The sequence below is a fragment of the Pteronotus mesoamericanus genome, unplaced genomic scaffold (assembly GCF_021234165.1).
Source record: "Pteronotus mesoamericanus isolate MK-2021 breed Mesoamerican mustached bat unplaced genomic scaffold, CSHL_Meso_final scaffold_408, whole genome shotgun sequence".
NCBI lineage: Eukaryota > Metazoa > Chordata > Mammalia > Chiroptera > Mormoopidae > Pteronotus > Pteronotus mesoamericanus.
In genome coordinates this window covers 1,719,225-1,735,727 of record NW_026555315.1, presented here as the reverse complement: position 1 = coordinate 1,735,727, position 16,503 = coordinate 1,719,225, and the positions used below count along the sequence as shown (strand labels likewise).

The following is a 16,503-nucleotide window of genomic DNA, read 5'->3' as shown; positions in this document are numbered from 1 at the left end:
TGGGGCCTCGGAGGTCAGTGGGGTGGGGGAGGGGAAGGGCAGGGAGAGGCGCCAGGCTTTACTGGGGAGCAGCCCCTTAGCGGGCAGGGCTGGGGCGTCCTCTCCGAGGCTCCAGGGGACCTTCAAACAGACACAGCGCCCCCCGCTTCCCCCGCCCTGCATACCTGGGGGAGATCTACGCACGCCCTGTTTGCAGTCCCGGGAGATCGTCCTGTCCGGTCAGGGTGGGGACCGGCAGGGCCAGGGACGGGCGAGCAATAGCGCCCACGCTTGTCCGGGCCCCGGGCTGCGGGACCCCAGGCTGCGGGACCCCAGGCAGGTGTGCGGCCGGGCCTGTAAGTGGCTGGGAGAGGGCCCTGCGGGCGGCTGAGCTGCTGGGAGGGGGAGGGGCGGGACGGCGTCCGGGGCCCTGAGGCTGCGCCCCCATCACTGCCACCCCCTCAGGGCCCTCACGCCATCGCTCGCCAAGCTTCCCGCAGCGGCGTCTCTGGGTGACATTAGCAGCTCCCCTCCCCCAGCCTGTTTCTCACCTGGGACACCGCGACCCCCTGTGTATCTGAGTGGGCGCTGGCACACAAGAGACACTCAGCACATGGGGGTGTTTGCTGGGTGGGGGGGGCGCCTGGGACAGAGCCCAGAGCTCCCTTCCCCCGACTCCACGCAGCCCCACTGCACCCCCAGGCGAGGCCAGGCTGGGCCCACGGAGGTACGCGGAGGGACTCCCCACAGCCCTGCCGGGTCCCGCTTCCGCCCTTGAGACCTGGGGCGCTCCAGAGGGCCTGCCCTCCGCCCCCCCTCCTCAGGGACTGCCCTGCTGCCTGGAGGGTCCGTGAAGCCAGTGGCCTCTCCTCCCACCCCCAGGACCAAGCCCAGGGTGGCAGCCGATTCTGCGCTCCCCCCACCCCGCGAGCTCTCAGCCTGGTGGGCAGGAGAGTCTGTGAGGCTTCTCGCCAGCCTGCGACCCCTGGCACCCCCGGGCTGGGTGGCCACACCACTGTCCTCAGTGGCTCCCGCTGGGAAGCGAGGCCTCTGTGCTCAGGGCATGCAGCCTCCTGCCCAGCAGACAGAGGCCCCGGGGGGCAGGCAGCAGCCCGAGGACCCACAGCAAGCCCAGCGCACGCCTCAGCCCCTCGCCCTGGGTGGGCAGGGGGCAGGGTCCGGAGGGATGGGCAGCTCCCGTTCAGACTCAGGTAAACTGAAAATCAGGGTGCTGGCTGGACGGTGCTCACGGCCCAAAGCCCTTGGCAGGGGCGTTGCGGGCAGGAGGACGGGAAGCTGCCCAAGCCCAGGGACTGGAGAATCAGAGAGCCCCGGGCGTGGGCCTCGGCTCTGCCGCCTACCGCCCGGAGACCCAGGGCCGTTACTTCTCTGCCGCCTCCTTCGGGGAGCGGGGTAACTCCCGCCCTGCGCCTTCGGGCAGCTGTGAGCGGCGAGGGCCACGGTGGGCGCGGAGGGTGCCCAGAGCGGCGTGGACCTCCCCGGCCCCGCCTCGGGTGCCCCAGGGTCTGCAGAGGTCCCCCGGGGGCCCCTGGCCAGGGGGCAGCCCCTGCTGCTGGGTGGCGAGTTTGCCATCGCAGGCGGTGTTTCTGAGGGCAGGAGTGGACCAGAGGGCCTCCGCAGGCCTCCGCAAGGGGACCCCCACTCGGCCAGGGGGATGGTCAGCGGGAGCGTCCCCCCGCCCCTCGCCGCTCCCGGGGATTTCCCCTGCAGACAGTCCGGGGAGGGGGGCACTGCACAGCGCCGGCCGTTTACCCCAAACACGGAGGGAAGAGCCGAAGCTGCTGCTATTCAGGCGCAGGAGCGGGGTCGCCGGCCCTGGTGGGCGGGCGGGCGGACGGGCAGGCCAGGGCCCGGCCCGGGCCCCAGTGAGGGCGGGGCTGGGCTGCCAGCGGTGGAGCCCGCGGTGGGGGGCCCTGCTGCGCTCAGGGCCCGTCCCCCGCTGCCCGGGCCCGGCTCCTCCTGTTCCGCTGGACCAAGCCAAGCCGAGGAAGGCGAAGAACCCCATTAGCTCACACAAGGGACCCACATCAATCTTGATTTCAAGAGAAAATGAGTCCTGAGAGCCCGCGACAGGGACCAGCCAGGCAGACGGATACCGCAGAGCGGGCCGGCCCGGCCCCGGGGGAGGCCTCTGCCCACGGCCGGCGCGGGCGCGGGGGCGGGTGGGCCTGTGGGCGTCGCTGTCCCCCAGGGAGCCCAGCGGCTCTTCCGGGGCCCCAGGCCCCCTTTCCTTTGCTTCTGTAGAGAGGGGCTGGTGTGTATGTTCGGGGTTTGTGAAGACAGAGCGTCAGCGGGACACCCAGACAGACAGACAGACGGGGCGGCTGAGTGAGCTGAGGGGCTAAGGCGCTGGGATGCGGGTGGTGGCAAGGCGCCCCAGCCTCGGGCTGGCCCCCAGGGGCGGCGGGGCCGGGGCGGGCGGGCAGGGGGCTCGGCGGGCCCAGGAGCCCGGGGCCGGTCACAGCCTGCACGCTGCGTGGGTGGGCGTGCCCGGGCCGGGTCGGCGAGCAGAGCTCTCCAGCAGGGGGCGGCTGTGGCGAGGGGGCAGCTCCGTCTTCCTTTGGGGCCCTCTCAGGGGCTCTGTGAGCGCTCCTCGCCGGCCCTCGGGGCTCCCCGGAATGGCTGCTGGGCCGAGCTGCCCGCGTGCGCGGTGTCCTTTTAATTAGATTCTCCCAAATTCCCTCTGTCGCCAGGTTATTAATATTTATCTGCAGAGCACCTGATACGATTGGCCCGTCGGTCCGCAGAGGGGCTGCCCCTCCCCCGCCCCTCTCCCACCGCTTCCCGGCTCCCACCTGTGTCCCCTCCACCCTCCCGTCCCCTCCCTCCGGAAGGCCCCCCGCTGTCTCGGTCCCGAGCGGCCCTCTCTGTGGGTGCCCCTCCTGCCGCTTGCCGGGGCACACAGTGCCTCTGAGGAGCGAGCCCCCCGCTGCAGAAGCAGCCCACGGGGTGTGGAAGCAGAAGAGCGAGCAACGAAGCCCCCGCAGGGACCCATCAGCGGCGGCCCTGGCCTGCTCGCCTGGGAAGGAGCAGGAGGAGGATTTTTGAGGACACGGGCCCCACACGCACCCGCTTCTGCCGGGTCAGCTGGGGGCGGTGGCTGTGAGCGCCCGCCGGCCTCCCTCCCTCCCTCCCTCGAGGCCCGTTCCGGTGAGCAGCCCGGGCTCTGTGGACGCCGGCTCTGCAGCCAGGCCGGTGGGGGGGATTCATCAGGAGAGCTGGGGACAGGGGTGGGGGCGCCGGGTGTCCCAGGGCCTGGGGCCCGGCTGTGCCAAGCAGGCCCCGGTCCAGGCTTCGGAACTTGATTTCTGGGAGAAAAGACTCCGCCACCCTGTGGGGTCCTAGTCCTGCCTGGAGTTCCGCCGCATCAGACCCTGCCCACGGGGGCTCGGACGCCACAGCGGCCCAGGACGTCCACTGGGACAGTTCGGGCGGGGCATCCCCTCTGACTGAAGCGGCCATGAACCCGAGCCGGGGGTCCAGCGGCCCGTGGCTCTCCGGGGCAGCTTCAGCCTGGGACGCGGGTGGCCTTCTGCGCAGGGACCCAGCCGCCCGGGCCAGGCCGGCCGGGCCACTTCGGGGGCTGCTCGCAGCTGAGGGCCGCAGGAAGGGTCCCGGCGAGGCCCTACTCTGGCCCTGGGGGGTCCTATCCGTGAGACTCTTGATCTGCGAACACTTGGTCACTGTGTGGGGAAGGGGGTGCGGAGCGGGGGCGGGGTGGGGGCTGCAGGCTGCATGTGAGGGGCCAACCCCCAGCCCCGCTGCACTGGCGTCCCCATGGGCACCTGCTGAAGCACCTGGGAGGCTCCGTCTTATCCCCCCTACGCCCCGCGGAGCCAACGGACCCCCTGCCCCACGCCCGGGTGCCCGCCCTGCCCCACCCCCGCTGTGTGGCTTGGGCTGGCCCACTCTGAGCCCCAAAAGTTCACTTTTCACCCTCTGCCCAGCCCGGGCGGTCATGCGGCCCTGCTGAGCAGTGAGACCAAGACTGGGGGAAACTCCCGTCTAAATTAATCATTTGACAGAACCTGGGAATTTATCAGAAAACCGAGGGGATGCCAAGGCTTTGGAGAAAGGCCAACACTCCCGGAAGTGGAAGCAACCCTGCCGTGCGGGCAGGGGGGTGGGGATCCCCCGCCCCCACCACGGCACCTGCCCAGAACTGCCGGAGTCACCGCCACGCTTCCTCTGAAGGTGGCCAACAGGGCAGCGGGCGGGCGGGATAGCCACCTGGAACCCACCCCCCACCTGCCCTGGGAGCTCCGGGGTGGCCTGGGTCTCAGCTGGGTGTTTCCAGGTCACTGGGTTTCCTGTTCTGGAACAAACCTGGGACGCCCCCCTCTCCCACCAGGGAGCCGGCTTCCAGCGATCTAGGACAAAAGGCCGGACCCCCACCCCGTTTCCTTGGACAGAGCGAGGGGCCGCGGGACAGGCTTCTCCCGCGAAGGGAGAGTTCCACACCAAGAGCCGAGGGTCCCAGCGGGTGGGCTGGCCAGGACTCAGAGGCAGCAGGCGGGGCCTTCGGATGCTCAGCCCCTCGGCAGTGCCTTTGGGAACAGCTAGTTGGCGCTCTCTTCACTAATTCATAAACCCTGGATACCATTTATTGTCCTTCAGCCTTTTCGTCACTTTGGGTGTCCGTCTCAGAGTCCTCTGCCGGTCCCCCGCAGCTGGTGTCCGGCAGGCCTGGCCACGGCTCTCCAGGGAGCCCGATCCAAAGCTCCGACCTCACTCCCCAGGACTGGCATTCTACTGTTAGATTTACCAGCGGCCAGACCATGGGGCTCAGTCGTCATTAACTTGCAGCCACTAGGACCCTCGGTGTCTTTTTCTATTGTGTTTACGCAAGGCCAGGAATCAATGAACTTGATCAGTAAACTCTGCGCCTGGTCCTCGGGGAGCCTTCCCGTTTCCTTTGAACTGCACGCGACTCCCATTGGCCGACGGGGTTTTGAACCTGCTTTTGCCGCTCCGCCCAGCCCGTGGCCCTGGGCCCCTGTTGCTCCCGAATTTCAACATCCAAACAAGGGTTTAGAAAGTCACGCTGTTCTAATGACTCAGACTACAAAGTGCCCTCTTTTGTTCGAAAGGCTGATGGAAGAGCAGTGGCATCTCACCTGTCATGGAGACAGAATGGCATATTTGCAAACCACCTTGTCTGAATGACACGGCACCGCCCCTCCGCTCCCCGCCAGGAGCCTGGAGATCCGGTGGCCCTCGCGACCTGTAGGGGAGGGAGTGGATTAGGGGGACTCCTGGGCGTGGGCCGTGAGGCCCCGGCAGGTGTCTGCTGGTCGGTCCGCAGGTCTGGACCCCCGTCTCCTGGCGGAGGGGAGGGCATGAGGGCGGAGCTGGCTCGCGCCAGCCCGTCTGAGGGCCGAGTGACTCAGGCAGCCGCGGAGCTCTGTCCTCGCGGCAGTTTTCCTCCAGGCGTTTCCCAGGCCCCGTCAAGCCCTGCTGCTCCTTTCGGTGCGGGAGGCTAATGCGAGGGGTGGGCGGGGCCTGCAGCCCGGCTGCTGCCGGGTCTGCTCTGAGCTCCACCGCCGGTGGGGGAGGGGAGTGGGCGGCTCCAGGCGGGGGCGCGTGTGCCCGCGCGTGCACGCTGATCTGCAGGCCTCCGCGTGGGGACAGGAAGGGGCAGACATGCGGGTGTGCCAGGGGCCAGGGCCTTCAGGTATGGACAGGGAGTCTCAGTGGCCACAGGGGCCCCCTCTGCCCGTTTTTCACGAGACCCTTCCCGCCCTGTCATTGCACGTCCTTTGGTGGGTGGGTGGACAATGACTGAGTCAGAACTGGGTCGGTGGGCTCCTCAGAGGACACGGCGGGACTGAAACGGAATCAGGAGACGTTCGTGGCTCACTGGTCCCTGGGGGGAGACTCACGCCTGCAGAGAGGGGCGGGCGCCACAAGCCCCTCAGGCGGGCGTTCAAGGCTTGCCCTGGGGCTGCCAGCGCAGGGATGTCCACGAGGCCTCTGGGGGGCCGGCCGGGTGGCTCTGCTCATTGGAGGGTTTGCAGGGTGCACGCAGGCCTGCCCCAGAGCCCCCGTGGCCCGGCGTGCGCGGCCTCGGTCCCCACGGCGGGCCCCCGGCGCGATGGCACCGGCCTTACTGCAGAGGCTCGCGCGGGGAGCTCCTCGAACGGTGAGCAGACGACGTGGAGTCGGGCTGCGCGGGACGGTCACCCTGCGAGGCGGCAGTCTCAGGAACGTCCCTGGCGGAGCCGTGGACACGCGCGGCATACACGGCCGCCTGTGCGGCCACAGGCAAGCCGTTCCCAGGCCCCAGGCCCGCAGGCCCGCAGAGGGCAGGCCCTTCCGGGCCCCGCCCCGAAGCCTGGCTCGGCTGAGGGCCGCCTGCGCTGTGGTTGTTTATGGAGAACCAGAGCAAAGACAAACATCCTGACTCGGGCCACACCCGGGCAGCCAGCTGCCTCCCGTGGTGGAAGGGCGGGGGTGGGCCAGTCTGTGGCCCGAGGTGGGGGTCGGAGTGGGCCTCGTCCTCCTGCTGGGCTGCCTTTGGGGGGCCCCGTGCACCCGCTGTTCATGCTGCCCACAGCGTCCGGCTACTGAGGGTGCGACAGTGCGGCTGCGGTCCCTGAGCGCCAGGCTCTGTCTCCGTGCGCGCCAGCCCCCCCGCCGCCGCCCCCGCCGGACAGCCGCCTCGTCCCAAAGGGAGAGACCAAGGTTTCCCTAAGCGGGGCCGCCAGCTGTGCCGGGCAGCTGAGGTGTCGCCTGGGCCGCAGCCAGTCCCGCCCCCGGCACCTCCCCGGCCAGCCTCCACCCCTGCTGTGCACAGGGGCGCGGTGCGGCCCGGGCCGGTGGGCGGAGGGCGAGCCGGACGGGCGCACACGAGGCCCCCTGGGGTGCAGACACCCAGGAGGCTCCCTCCTCCCATGCAGGCAGGGGTGCCAAGGCCCTGGGGGCCCGCCACCCGCCACGGTGCCCTGGCAGAGCCAGGACCGACCGTGCCCTCGCCGCCCTTCCGGCAACCCTGGGGCGCGCGTGTTCCTGCAGCGGGCTCCCACGGAGCTGATGCCTGGCTCCTTCCTCTCACCACGCCCGCCCCCAGCGCTGGGGCCCGTGGGCCAGGCTTCCTGGCAGGAGCCCTGCCGCCCTCCCGCCCTCCTCTGCCCGGGAACAGCCCTGGCTCTCCCGTGGTGCCCTCTCTACCCAGCACCAGAACCGGCTGTGTTTCGACCCAACAGACCCGCCGGGCTGTCTCCGGGAGGCGCCCTAGAACACACATTTGTCATCAACGCGTTTTATTTACTCTGTGGTGGGACCCGTGAGAGCCGGAAGCGTCATCGGAGCCGTGGCCAGCGGAGGTCATGGTGGCCGGGTGGGGTCTGACCAGCAGGTGATCGTGTTGAAAACACAAAATGAAATACAGAGAAGGAATCGCTTGCCACGGACAGGGGCGATCTCTCGATAGTGGTGGAAATGTCATGAAGAAGCCCCCGAGACGACAGGCTTGTTCTCTGAGCCGAGGTGCTGGAGAGGTGGCCACGTGACTCATCTCCCTCCGAACGTGAAATGCTACCTTCTTACGAAGCTCTGGTGGCCAGATGCCCGCCGGCTGTTTGCACCCCCACCCTGCTCTGCTCCGCGGGGCCCAGGGGCCCGGAGTCCCAGCCCCGGCGGTCTCCACACCGAGGGGCGAGACCCGGATCGCACGCGCCGCGTCCCCACTCGGGAGTCCTGCAGCCCGTGTCACACGGGCGTGCGCCTGGAGGGGGCGCTGAGGTTGGGGTTCGAGGCTGGTTTTCCTCCGTGGCCGGGAGCGGGTGGCACAAGATGAGTGGTACAGAAAAGAGGCACAGAGCGGTACCCAGTGGAAGGGAGCTCTTAGTGCTGAGCAGGACCCCCTTCTCGGTCAGGACCCCCGACGGCCAGAGTCACTGGCCTCTTCCCTGAGTGGCAGGGGAGCCCCAGGGGCTAGGCGAGCCTCCTCACGACAGCTTTCACCCAGAGTCCCCACGGCCGTCTCGCAAGGCGGGTGGCACCGCCCATTCCAAGGGCAAAGAAACGGAGGCTCGGGTGGGGGCAGGCGGGCACGGGAAGGGCCGGACCAGGACCAGAGTCGGGGTCCTGCCCCCAGGCAGGGGTCCTCCTGACACACGGGGCCTCTCACCCCTGTGGGGAACCGCCTGCAGCCACTCAACTTTGGGGGAAAGCAGGTGTTAGTTCGGGCGCGTCCCTCTGAGCAGGGACAGAACGCTGTGGAGGCTGCGTATGAGACGCAGGGCTGATGGATCCTGGGCTGCCTGGTTCACCGGGGACTCCAGGGGAGAGCGGCCAGCCTCAGGCTGGACTGGTGGGCTCCTCGCCTCCCTGTGGCCACGGCACAGCCCAAAGGCCCCTCTGGGCCAGCCTCTGGCCCGGGCTGTACCCCGAAACCAGGCGCCTCTGATCCCCTCCAGCCTCCCTGCGGCGGGGCGGAAGGTGGAGGTTTCCGATGGCCACGGCTGGGGGCAGATACCCATCACTGGGGGGGGCTGCCCCAAAGAGCCCAGGGGGCCTCCAGAAGCTGAGGGGAGAACCAGCGTGCCCCCCTGCTGCCCCGCCACGCTCCACCGTCTCCGCCCCACTTCCCATACCTGCCTGGCAAAGGTGGAGCTGGGGACCTCCTCCAGCCACGCCCCAGGGCCCAGGGGAAGCCCAGGTTCCAGGACCAGCACGCTCACCCCATCCAGCTGCCTGTCCCCAGGAGGCTTTAAACAGGGCTCTTGCGGAAAACTGAAGAGGACACGTGGTCGAGGCCCTCCATTCAAACACCTCCATCCTGTGACACATACCACTCGGAACAATACAGGGCTGCTCCTCCCAGATGGCTGGGCCCCCTCCTGCAGGGGTGGCCTGCGCCCCCCCCCGCCCCACCCATCCTCCCCAGGCAGCTCGGGGACGAGGACTCCCTTCCCTGCCAGTTCCAATTCTCCCTGCACGGACTTGGGTCCAGAACCTCGGGCGAGCACACGTTCCTCGTTCCAGCCAGGGTGACCAAGCACCAACAAGACCCCAACCCAACCACCTGTGTGTCCCCCACGCCCCGGGCCCAGCTCCCTCCTCCCCTTCCAGGCCCCCCCACGCCCCTCCCCGGCAAGCAGGCACGCACCAGAGGTGCCCCAGAGGCCTGACGGCTCCCTGCAGCGACAGCACAGACATTAGCACGGGGAACTTAGCTATGCGCGCACACGCACGCCGGCCAATAACATTAAGTGTCATTTTAAAAAATGGGTTAAATAAGCAGCATCGCGGAGAGCCGTGGCGCGGGCTGATTACGCCGTTTGCACGGCCTGGCGGTGGAAAGGCTGGAAGTCTAATGACTGAATTATCGCCCTAATGCCTTTGCTGGCTGGGAACAGCGCTGGGCACAGCTGCCTCGGGGCTTGGCTGGTTTCCTCTAATTGCCTCCAGATGAAGGGATCCTGGCGGGTAGGCCGTCACCAGCCCACGCGTCCGGGGCTGCCGGGCTCTTGGCCGCTCTGAGGCGACCTCGCGGGGCCGAGGCCAGCCCACGGGGGCGAGAGGCGGGGGCACCGAGGGTAGGGTGGCACTTGGTGCAGGATCTTGGGGAGCTGTGGGAGCTGGGAGATTCGGGATAAAAGCTTTGTGCTAGGACTCTCCCAATGAGGGGATTCCCTGCACAACCCCCACCTCCAAACCAGCAGCCCAAAGGCACAAGATATTGCAGAGCAATGCACAACTGCTGCTGCGGCTGGGGGCGGGGGGCGCAGCCTCTGCCTCCCCAGGGTGCAGGGTCCTGCCCTGCTGCAGAAGGCGGGGTCCAAAACTCTGTTATTTGGACCAGGGCCTCCTGAGGGCGGCGAGGCTGCGCCGACTGCCCAGGTCCCCAGCCCTCGCCGAATCCCCAGCCCGGCCCGGTCACCAGGCGGCCCATCTCACTACGGAGACAGTCGGTCCACTCCCACCCCTTGTGACTCGCTTTGCCAATGGGACGGCAGCAGATGTGGCGTTCACCTTGGCTCGGAAAGGCGTCTGAGCATTTCTGCCCCCCCACCGTCTTTGCCCGGATTGTGGCTAGCCCAACAGAGGGACGCAGAGACACGGAGCCAAGCCCAGGCTGACCTCTGCCCCTGTGGGCACACCCTGAGGCTTCACGGCAGGCTGACACCCCACATGGGAGCAAGCCCCAGCCAGACCGGAACCGCCCAGCCTACACCGCTGGCCCCAGACTCGCAGGGGAGACGTGCGCGTGCGGGGTGAGGCCGTCCAGTGATGAGGTTGTCATGCAGCATTGCTGTGGCAATGGGCCACGGATACACCTGTCCATGGGGGCCAGCTTTTCTAGAGGAGGGTCTGTGTAGTGCCCAGTTAATGGGAGCAATTCCATCATGCATCAGGAGCCCGTGCAGAAAAGCAATCTTCTTCTCCCAGAAACAAAGTGGATGGAAAGTCCACCCAGCCGGACCATCGTGGCCAGCACGCCCAGATTTGGGCACAGTGGGGGCCCCAGGCTGGCCTCCCCCAAGGGCTCTTGGACAGGGCGACCAGGAACTTGGAAGTAGGGTCTCGGTCCCCTTGCCTGGGGGCGGACTGGGGGCTCAGGTTGCAGAGTCTGAGGAGGAGTTGCTCGCTCCCTCCTTCCCGTTGACACACTGGGTGGGTCCGAGGAAGCTCTCAGGTGGCCTGCCGCCACCCCCCACCCCCACTCTTGCACTTCATGGTGCCTTCACCCCAGAAGAGTGTGTGCTGGAGGGTCCAGGCGTCCTCGCTCCCACCAGAACGGGGCGTGGCGCCCCATGCAGACGGCCGAGGGAGTCGGCCCGCACGGAGGAGGGAGAGCAGGTCGCGAGGACCTGCCTCCTACCGGGCGCAGAGGGGCCCGGAACGCTGGCTAGTTTCCCGCGGCTGCCCCTGCATCCGCCCACCTAGCGGTCTTCCACTGCCTTTGTCCTGGTCGGTGCGTTAATATACTACCACTTGCCCCCGACATGGTTTCTCTCCAGAGGGCTTTGCACGCACGCATGTACGCGCGCACACCGCTCACCCACCCAGCCCCCCGCCCCCAGTGTGCTGCATTTGGTGAGGTCGACCTTAACATCAAAGAACCTCATGCAGACAGTCGTCCGCTCCGGAGGAGGCCGGCGCTCTCCGACACCCCGTGGCTCAGCTCACAGGCAGGTCGTTTCCCTCACCAGCCACGGTGTACAACGTCTGCGTGGACAGTGTGAAAGCCCCCAGCTTCTCAACCCACCCCAGATCACACCCCCGCTCCTGAAATCAGCGGGGCATTTTTCTCTTGCGGGGCAGACATGTTCACATCAGGGCCGCAGCTGCAGCTGGAGGAGCCGTGGGAGGCGGCGGGCTTGCTCAGGGAACGGGGCCGACCACGAGGCGTCCAGCTTGCAAAGACGTCTCTGGCCCGGGGGGTCCCCCTCCTGTTCTGCATCCCCAGGCGCTGGTGGGTGAACTAGCCCCCCTTTTCCTGCCTCTGCCTTCCCCACTGCCTGGCAGCGCCCTGCATTGGCGAGCAAAGCTGGGGACACCCTGGGCCTGGCTGGGACGCATCGGAGGAGGGCGCCACGGGAAGCCAGACCGCCTGCATCCCCAGGCGGAGGGGCCGTGCGTTCTGGTGCCGCCGTCTCTCGGGAGCTGACTTTTCTCCGGGCGGCGGGCGGGACTCCTTCTCCCACGTCCAGATTCTGCTTTCATCGTTAATATGAAAATGTCCCCTTCATGTTGCCCAAAGGCGTTTTCCTTACATTTCGACCATCCCCTGTCCCGTCCATGCCCATCCCCACCCCCTCCCACATGCTTGGGACCCTCGGGGAGAAGGTCCCCCTCAACCTCTGTCCAGCGCGAGGGCCCGACCTATCTGCGGAAAGCAAAGCCCTCCCGAGGCGTCTTTGGGCCCTTCTTGCATTCTCTGGGGGGCTTGGGCGAAGGCGCCTCCACCGTGCCCCCATAAGGACAGCTCTCCGACCCCGGGTGGTGGCCCGTGCACTCCACGGCGGGCATGTAACCGCTGTCCCACATGCCAGTCCCACACAGCTTACACAGGTCATGCAGGCTGCAGGGGATCCGGGGCAAGAGGCGGAACTGATAGAGCAAACTCCGCGCCTGTGGGGAGAGAGGGCGGGCGGTGAGGAGGGGCAGGGGGACAGCCGGTGGACAAGGAGCCCACGCGGCAATGGCTCACACCTGCGGGCCGCCCACGTGCGGGGCTCAGCGCCGAAGGCTCCGCCGGCAGCATCGCATTCAACGCCTGCCTGGAGGGACCTTCAGTCCAGTTACGGCCACAGGGCCCACAGGGCTCTTGGCTCCAGACGGAGGGCGCTCACGAACGGCCTTTGCACCGAGGAGGCCGCGGCAGCGCAGAGCCGCCGCCCTCTCCTAGGACCCCTTTCATTCGGCCCCACACGAGGCCCTGGCGCCCCGCCCCCACCCCGGGCCCACGTTTCAGCCCCACTGCGCAAGCCCCCTTCCTACCCACGGACGGACGGCTAACCGCATCCCCTACAGAGCCAGAAGAAGCAGGGGTCTGGGAAGTGGGGGAGGGGCCCAGCTCACAACCCCCTTCTTCCGCTGACCCTGGGGGAGGAGCAGCTACGCTCCTCTGGGAGCAGGGCCCCAGGGGCAGGCTTTCCTGCCTCTGGGCTGTGTGCCCCACGGTGGGGAATGTGTCTAACGACCCTGATCATCTGTTCAGTCCCGTGGGGAGGGAGGCTCTTGGGTCACGGCCACGTGGGCGAAGGCACAAGCAGCCCGCAGCTCGGCCCAGGCCGCGGCCATCGGTGCTGATGGCTGGGCCCAGGTGGGGAGCTCACAGCACCTGGGGCCTGCAGTCCAGGTGGGGCTTAAGGGGAGGCGGGACTCTATTGGTGAGGGGGCGGGGCTCTGCATGTGGGGGCGGGGCCCGCCGCTCACCTTCCTGAGTACCAGCTCCCCATTCATGTGCATCGCCAGGTTTCCAAAGTGCAGGAGCATCTGGTCGGTGGCCAGCTGCTGCTCGATGACGTCGTCCCCATAGATGGCCACGATGGCCACGCAGATGAAAAGGTGGAAGTAGTCCGTCTGGGGGGTGGAGGGTGGGGTTCAGGTCAGGCCCCTGAACCGCCCGCGGCCCTGCCCGCAGGCGGAGGCCGAGTGCAGAGGTGCAGGTGAGCCTGTCTGGGCGGGTTAGGGGGCCCCGGGCAAGCCACACAACCTCGTTCATCCTCGGTTTCCCCGCCTGCAAGGGCCAATGTCAGTGCCTCTGACAGCATCCACAGGCTCCCATGGGCGGCTGGGACTCTTTAGGGGAGGCCTTTGGGTGCGTACTTTCGGTGGTGGGCAAAGAACACACTGTCAGAAGGCCAGCCTGCGTTTGCTCTAAAGGCTTATTGGTTGTTGGTAAGTCTTCAGGCACAGCGGGTGTGGAAGGCCGGGCCAGCACACACTCCGGTGGCTGATGTGACGCGCCAGTGAGAAAGGACGCCCAGCAGCCACCCGCCGAACGTCCAGGGAACGTCCCAGCGCCTGCCCCAGAGATGACTCTGAGGTTTGTTGCTGAGAAGGTGGGAAGAGGATCCGAACGAAGCCGGCCGGCAGCCCCTGAGTCCCCCACCGAGGGGCCACGCCTAGCCCGCAGCAGGAAGCCGGCACTTGATCTTGACCCGGGAGCATCCTGCGCTCCCTCCGGTCCGGAGGCTCGGAGGGCACGTGGGCTTTGATTCAGACACATTTTCAGGAGCAGAGGAAGGACAAGGAGCCCTGGAAGCCCATGTTTAGTCCCCCAAGGTCGACCCCCCAGCCAGATGGAACCGTGATTCCCGGCCGGGCCGGGCAGGGCCCGCGGGGCAGGCCATGGTTACAGCAGCAAACACCCCACATGCCCCAGAGAGGACACGCCCCAGCGCTGGTCCCCAGGCCGGACTGCGGGCCCTTCCCCGGAACCGCCCCGAGGGCGGCCTTGTTTGGGCCTGAACCTGTCCTTCCGTCGCTGTGTGAGGTCCAGCTGGCGGGGCAAAACGGCAGAGGGTTCCAGACAGGGGGCATCCAGCTCCTCTCAGAGAGGACGGTGGGGCAGAAAGGGTGTCACACACCCTCAGTCAGGCTGGACAACAGCTCAGGACTAACTGCAGCTCCCGGGATCTGGCCCAGGGCAGCCCAGCCCCCACAGGCCAGCGAGCAGCAAACGGATAGAACAGAGCCTCCCTCACTCTGGGGTCCAGCTGAGGGCGACCCCCCAACCCAGAGCTCACTTCTGATGAATTAGCATACCCCCACTACCGTCACCCCCCACACCCCCTAATTTGATCAAGGAGAGGAGCCAACTGTGGCTACATTTTGCCCGAAGTCTGAAAACGATGTGATCTTGATTGGTGGACCTCACATCAAGACAGATGTTCCAACGGGCCTCCCCTGGGAATTTTTACCAAGTGACAGAAATGAAGTCAGTGTGAGGAAGGGCCCTGCCTCTTGGGCAGAGCTCGGGGTTTGCTTTTAACATCAGCCTACTCGCGATGCAGTGCGGGTGGCCATTTTGCCGCTGGAGAAACAGGCCATGAGGCCTTGCAAAGCTGACGTGATCAGAGAAAGTGTGCGGCAGGCGTCTGGACTGCCCAGGCCAGCGCGGGTCCTGGCGGGCAGACACTTCCCCCGACCGTGCAGGCGGCGCTGGCAAGGGCGGCCGCAGTGGGGACGGACCTCGCAGACAGGGTCCTGGCCACCTTCCGATGCGTCAAACCTGTTTTATTTCAAAGGCTGATAGATTTGAAGAGACTTCCTTTAGCGTCGTCAGCTTGTCGCTCATTTGGGCGTTAAAGCCATGTGACAGGGTTAGCACTGGGCTCTCAGGGAGATTTGCTGAGGAGACACTGAACACCGGGGACACCAGCGGAAATCAGCGTGACCGGGTGGGGGCGGTGGGCTGGCCCTGGGCGCTCTGGTGGAGGCACGGGGTCTCAGCCTGGTCTGTGGGCTGTCCCGAGGGGAGAAGGCGGGTGGGCACCAGCGTCCTAGGCTGCTGGGGTGGGCCTGCCTGGCTCTGGAAACGTCCTTCACGCTGATTGGATGTGACAGAAGCGAGCTCAGCCCCAGAAGGTGGTAATGAGGGCAGTCAGCGGGCAATTTGCATCCATTTCAGTTCCTGGGGAGGCGAGGGGCAGGCCTGAAGCCAGCAGGGGGGACACGGAGGGAGGGAAGGCAGTGACAATGTGAGGGGCTGGCCTGGGGCTGGTAGGGGGCTGGGCGTGTCAGAGGAGGGACCCCCCGAGGAGGTGCGAGGTTCCACGGGCACCCTGCCCTCCAGGACGGCGCGGTGCAGAATGGGGACTGCTGCTGCGGTACGCGGTGCCGGCCGCTGCGCCCCGGCTCACCTGGTAGTGCGCCCAGCAGGCCTCCCAGACCCGCAGGGCCTCGGCCTCAGGGAACTCGCGCTTGAAGCACAGCAGCAGCCAGCGGTGGCAGAAGAGCATCTGCAGTCCGTCCTCGCCCAGCGAGACCAGGTGCTGGTAGAAGCGCGGGTGCATCAGCCGCAGTAGCTCCCGCAGGTACAGCTGCGCGAGGCAGGCCCGTTAGCCCGCAGCCCGGCCGCACCCCCGGGGCCCTTCCTCGGGCCGCCCGCCCCTGCAGCACCACGGCGAGCCACGCGCGAGGCCGCTGGGCTGCGTGTCTGCACCGGCTCAGTTTGTTCTCCCGCCGGACTCTGACCCACGCCTGCCTTTGCCAGGCCCTGTCAGATTGGAGACGATGCCAGGGGCTGTGCTGGGGCCCAGGGCTGGCGGAGCATGGTGTCCTGCCGCAGACGGCCGCCAAGGCGAGCTTGGTGCTGGGAAGGCTCCCCGGCCACAGCCACCCTGTGCGGGCTGTTTCTGACACCCCCTCCTTCCTGGGAACCCTGGGTGCAACCACCTTCCGCTCAGACCTGGAAGACCCTCATTTTCTGGAGCTGAGGCAGAACGGAGGGGCGGGGGGCGGTGCTGGGCCCCAGGACGCTGACTCCTGCCCTTACGGTCACCACCCAGTGACGTGGAACGAGGTCACGGCTATTTGCGGCAGCGCCCGGCCGGGGCTGCCAACTCCACCGGCGCCGCTGGAAAATCAGGCTCCAGTGGCTACCAAGTCACAGGGCCCCGTGCTCTGCGAGTGCGTGGGGGCGCGTGGCACCAGACCCAGCAATGGGCTCCCCAGGTACCGGGGAAACCTGACATCGCATGGATGCGGAGAGCGGGGTGGCCTGGGCTCGCATCCCACGCTCTCGGGACCACAGCCGCGGGCTTGGGGGAGGGGGCTCGGGGGCTCACTGGCCCCTTCCCACACAAGCAGCCCTTTGTTCCTGCTGGAGATGGGAACGGGCACACAGGCCCCTTGTAGGGGCAGATCCTGTGGGCCCATCCCCACCAGCCCCTGTCTACGTCCTGTGGCCCACAGCAGGGTCGCGTCCACAAATGTGGCTGATTCCCGTCACGGACGCCCCCGACCCCCCACCCAGGGCCCTCACCGTGCAGTCTGCATACCCCCCCACCCGCCCCCGGCCGCCTTTGCTCAAATCCGCTGCTG

At 67.4% G+C, this 16,503-nt stretch overlaps 1 protein-coding gene across 5 annotated transcripts in view; it reads right to left on the bottom strand.

Moving 5' to 3' along the window:
* Window positions 1–9,107: 9,107 nt before the first annotated feature.
* TBC1D16 (TBC1 domain family member 16) overlaps window positions 9,108–16,503 on the bottom strand; it is a 59,313-nt gene continuing 51,917 nt past the window's right edge. For 3 of the 5 annotated variants that reach the window (XM_054593318.1, XM_054593320.1, XM_054593319.1), the window contains exons 10-12: window positions 15,321–15,500; window positions 12,889–13,035; window positions 9,108–12,081 (exon numbers count right to left, since the gene is read on the bottom strand). In XM_054593318.1, the coding sequence (XP_054449293.1) occupies window positions 11,833–12,081; window positions 12,889–13,035; window positions 15,321–15,500 (576 nt within the window). In that variant the 3' untranslated portion in view covers window positions 9,108–11,832. Of the gene's footprint in view, window positions 12,082–12,888; window positions 13,036–14,681; window positions 15,092–15,320; window positions 15,501–16,503 lie in introns of those variants that run through there. The other 2 variants (XM_054593321.1, XM_054593322.1) reach the window with 2 other exon arrangements.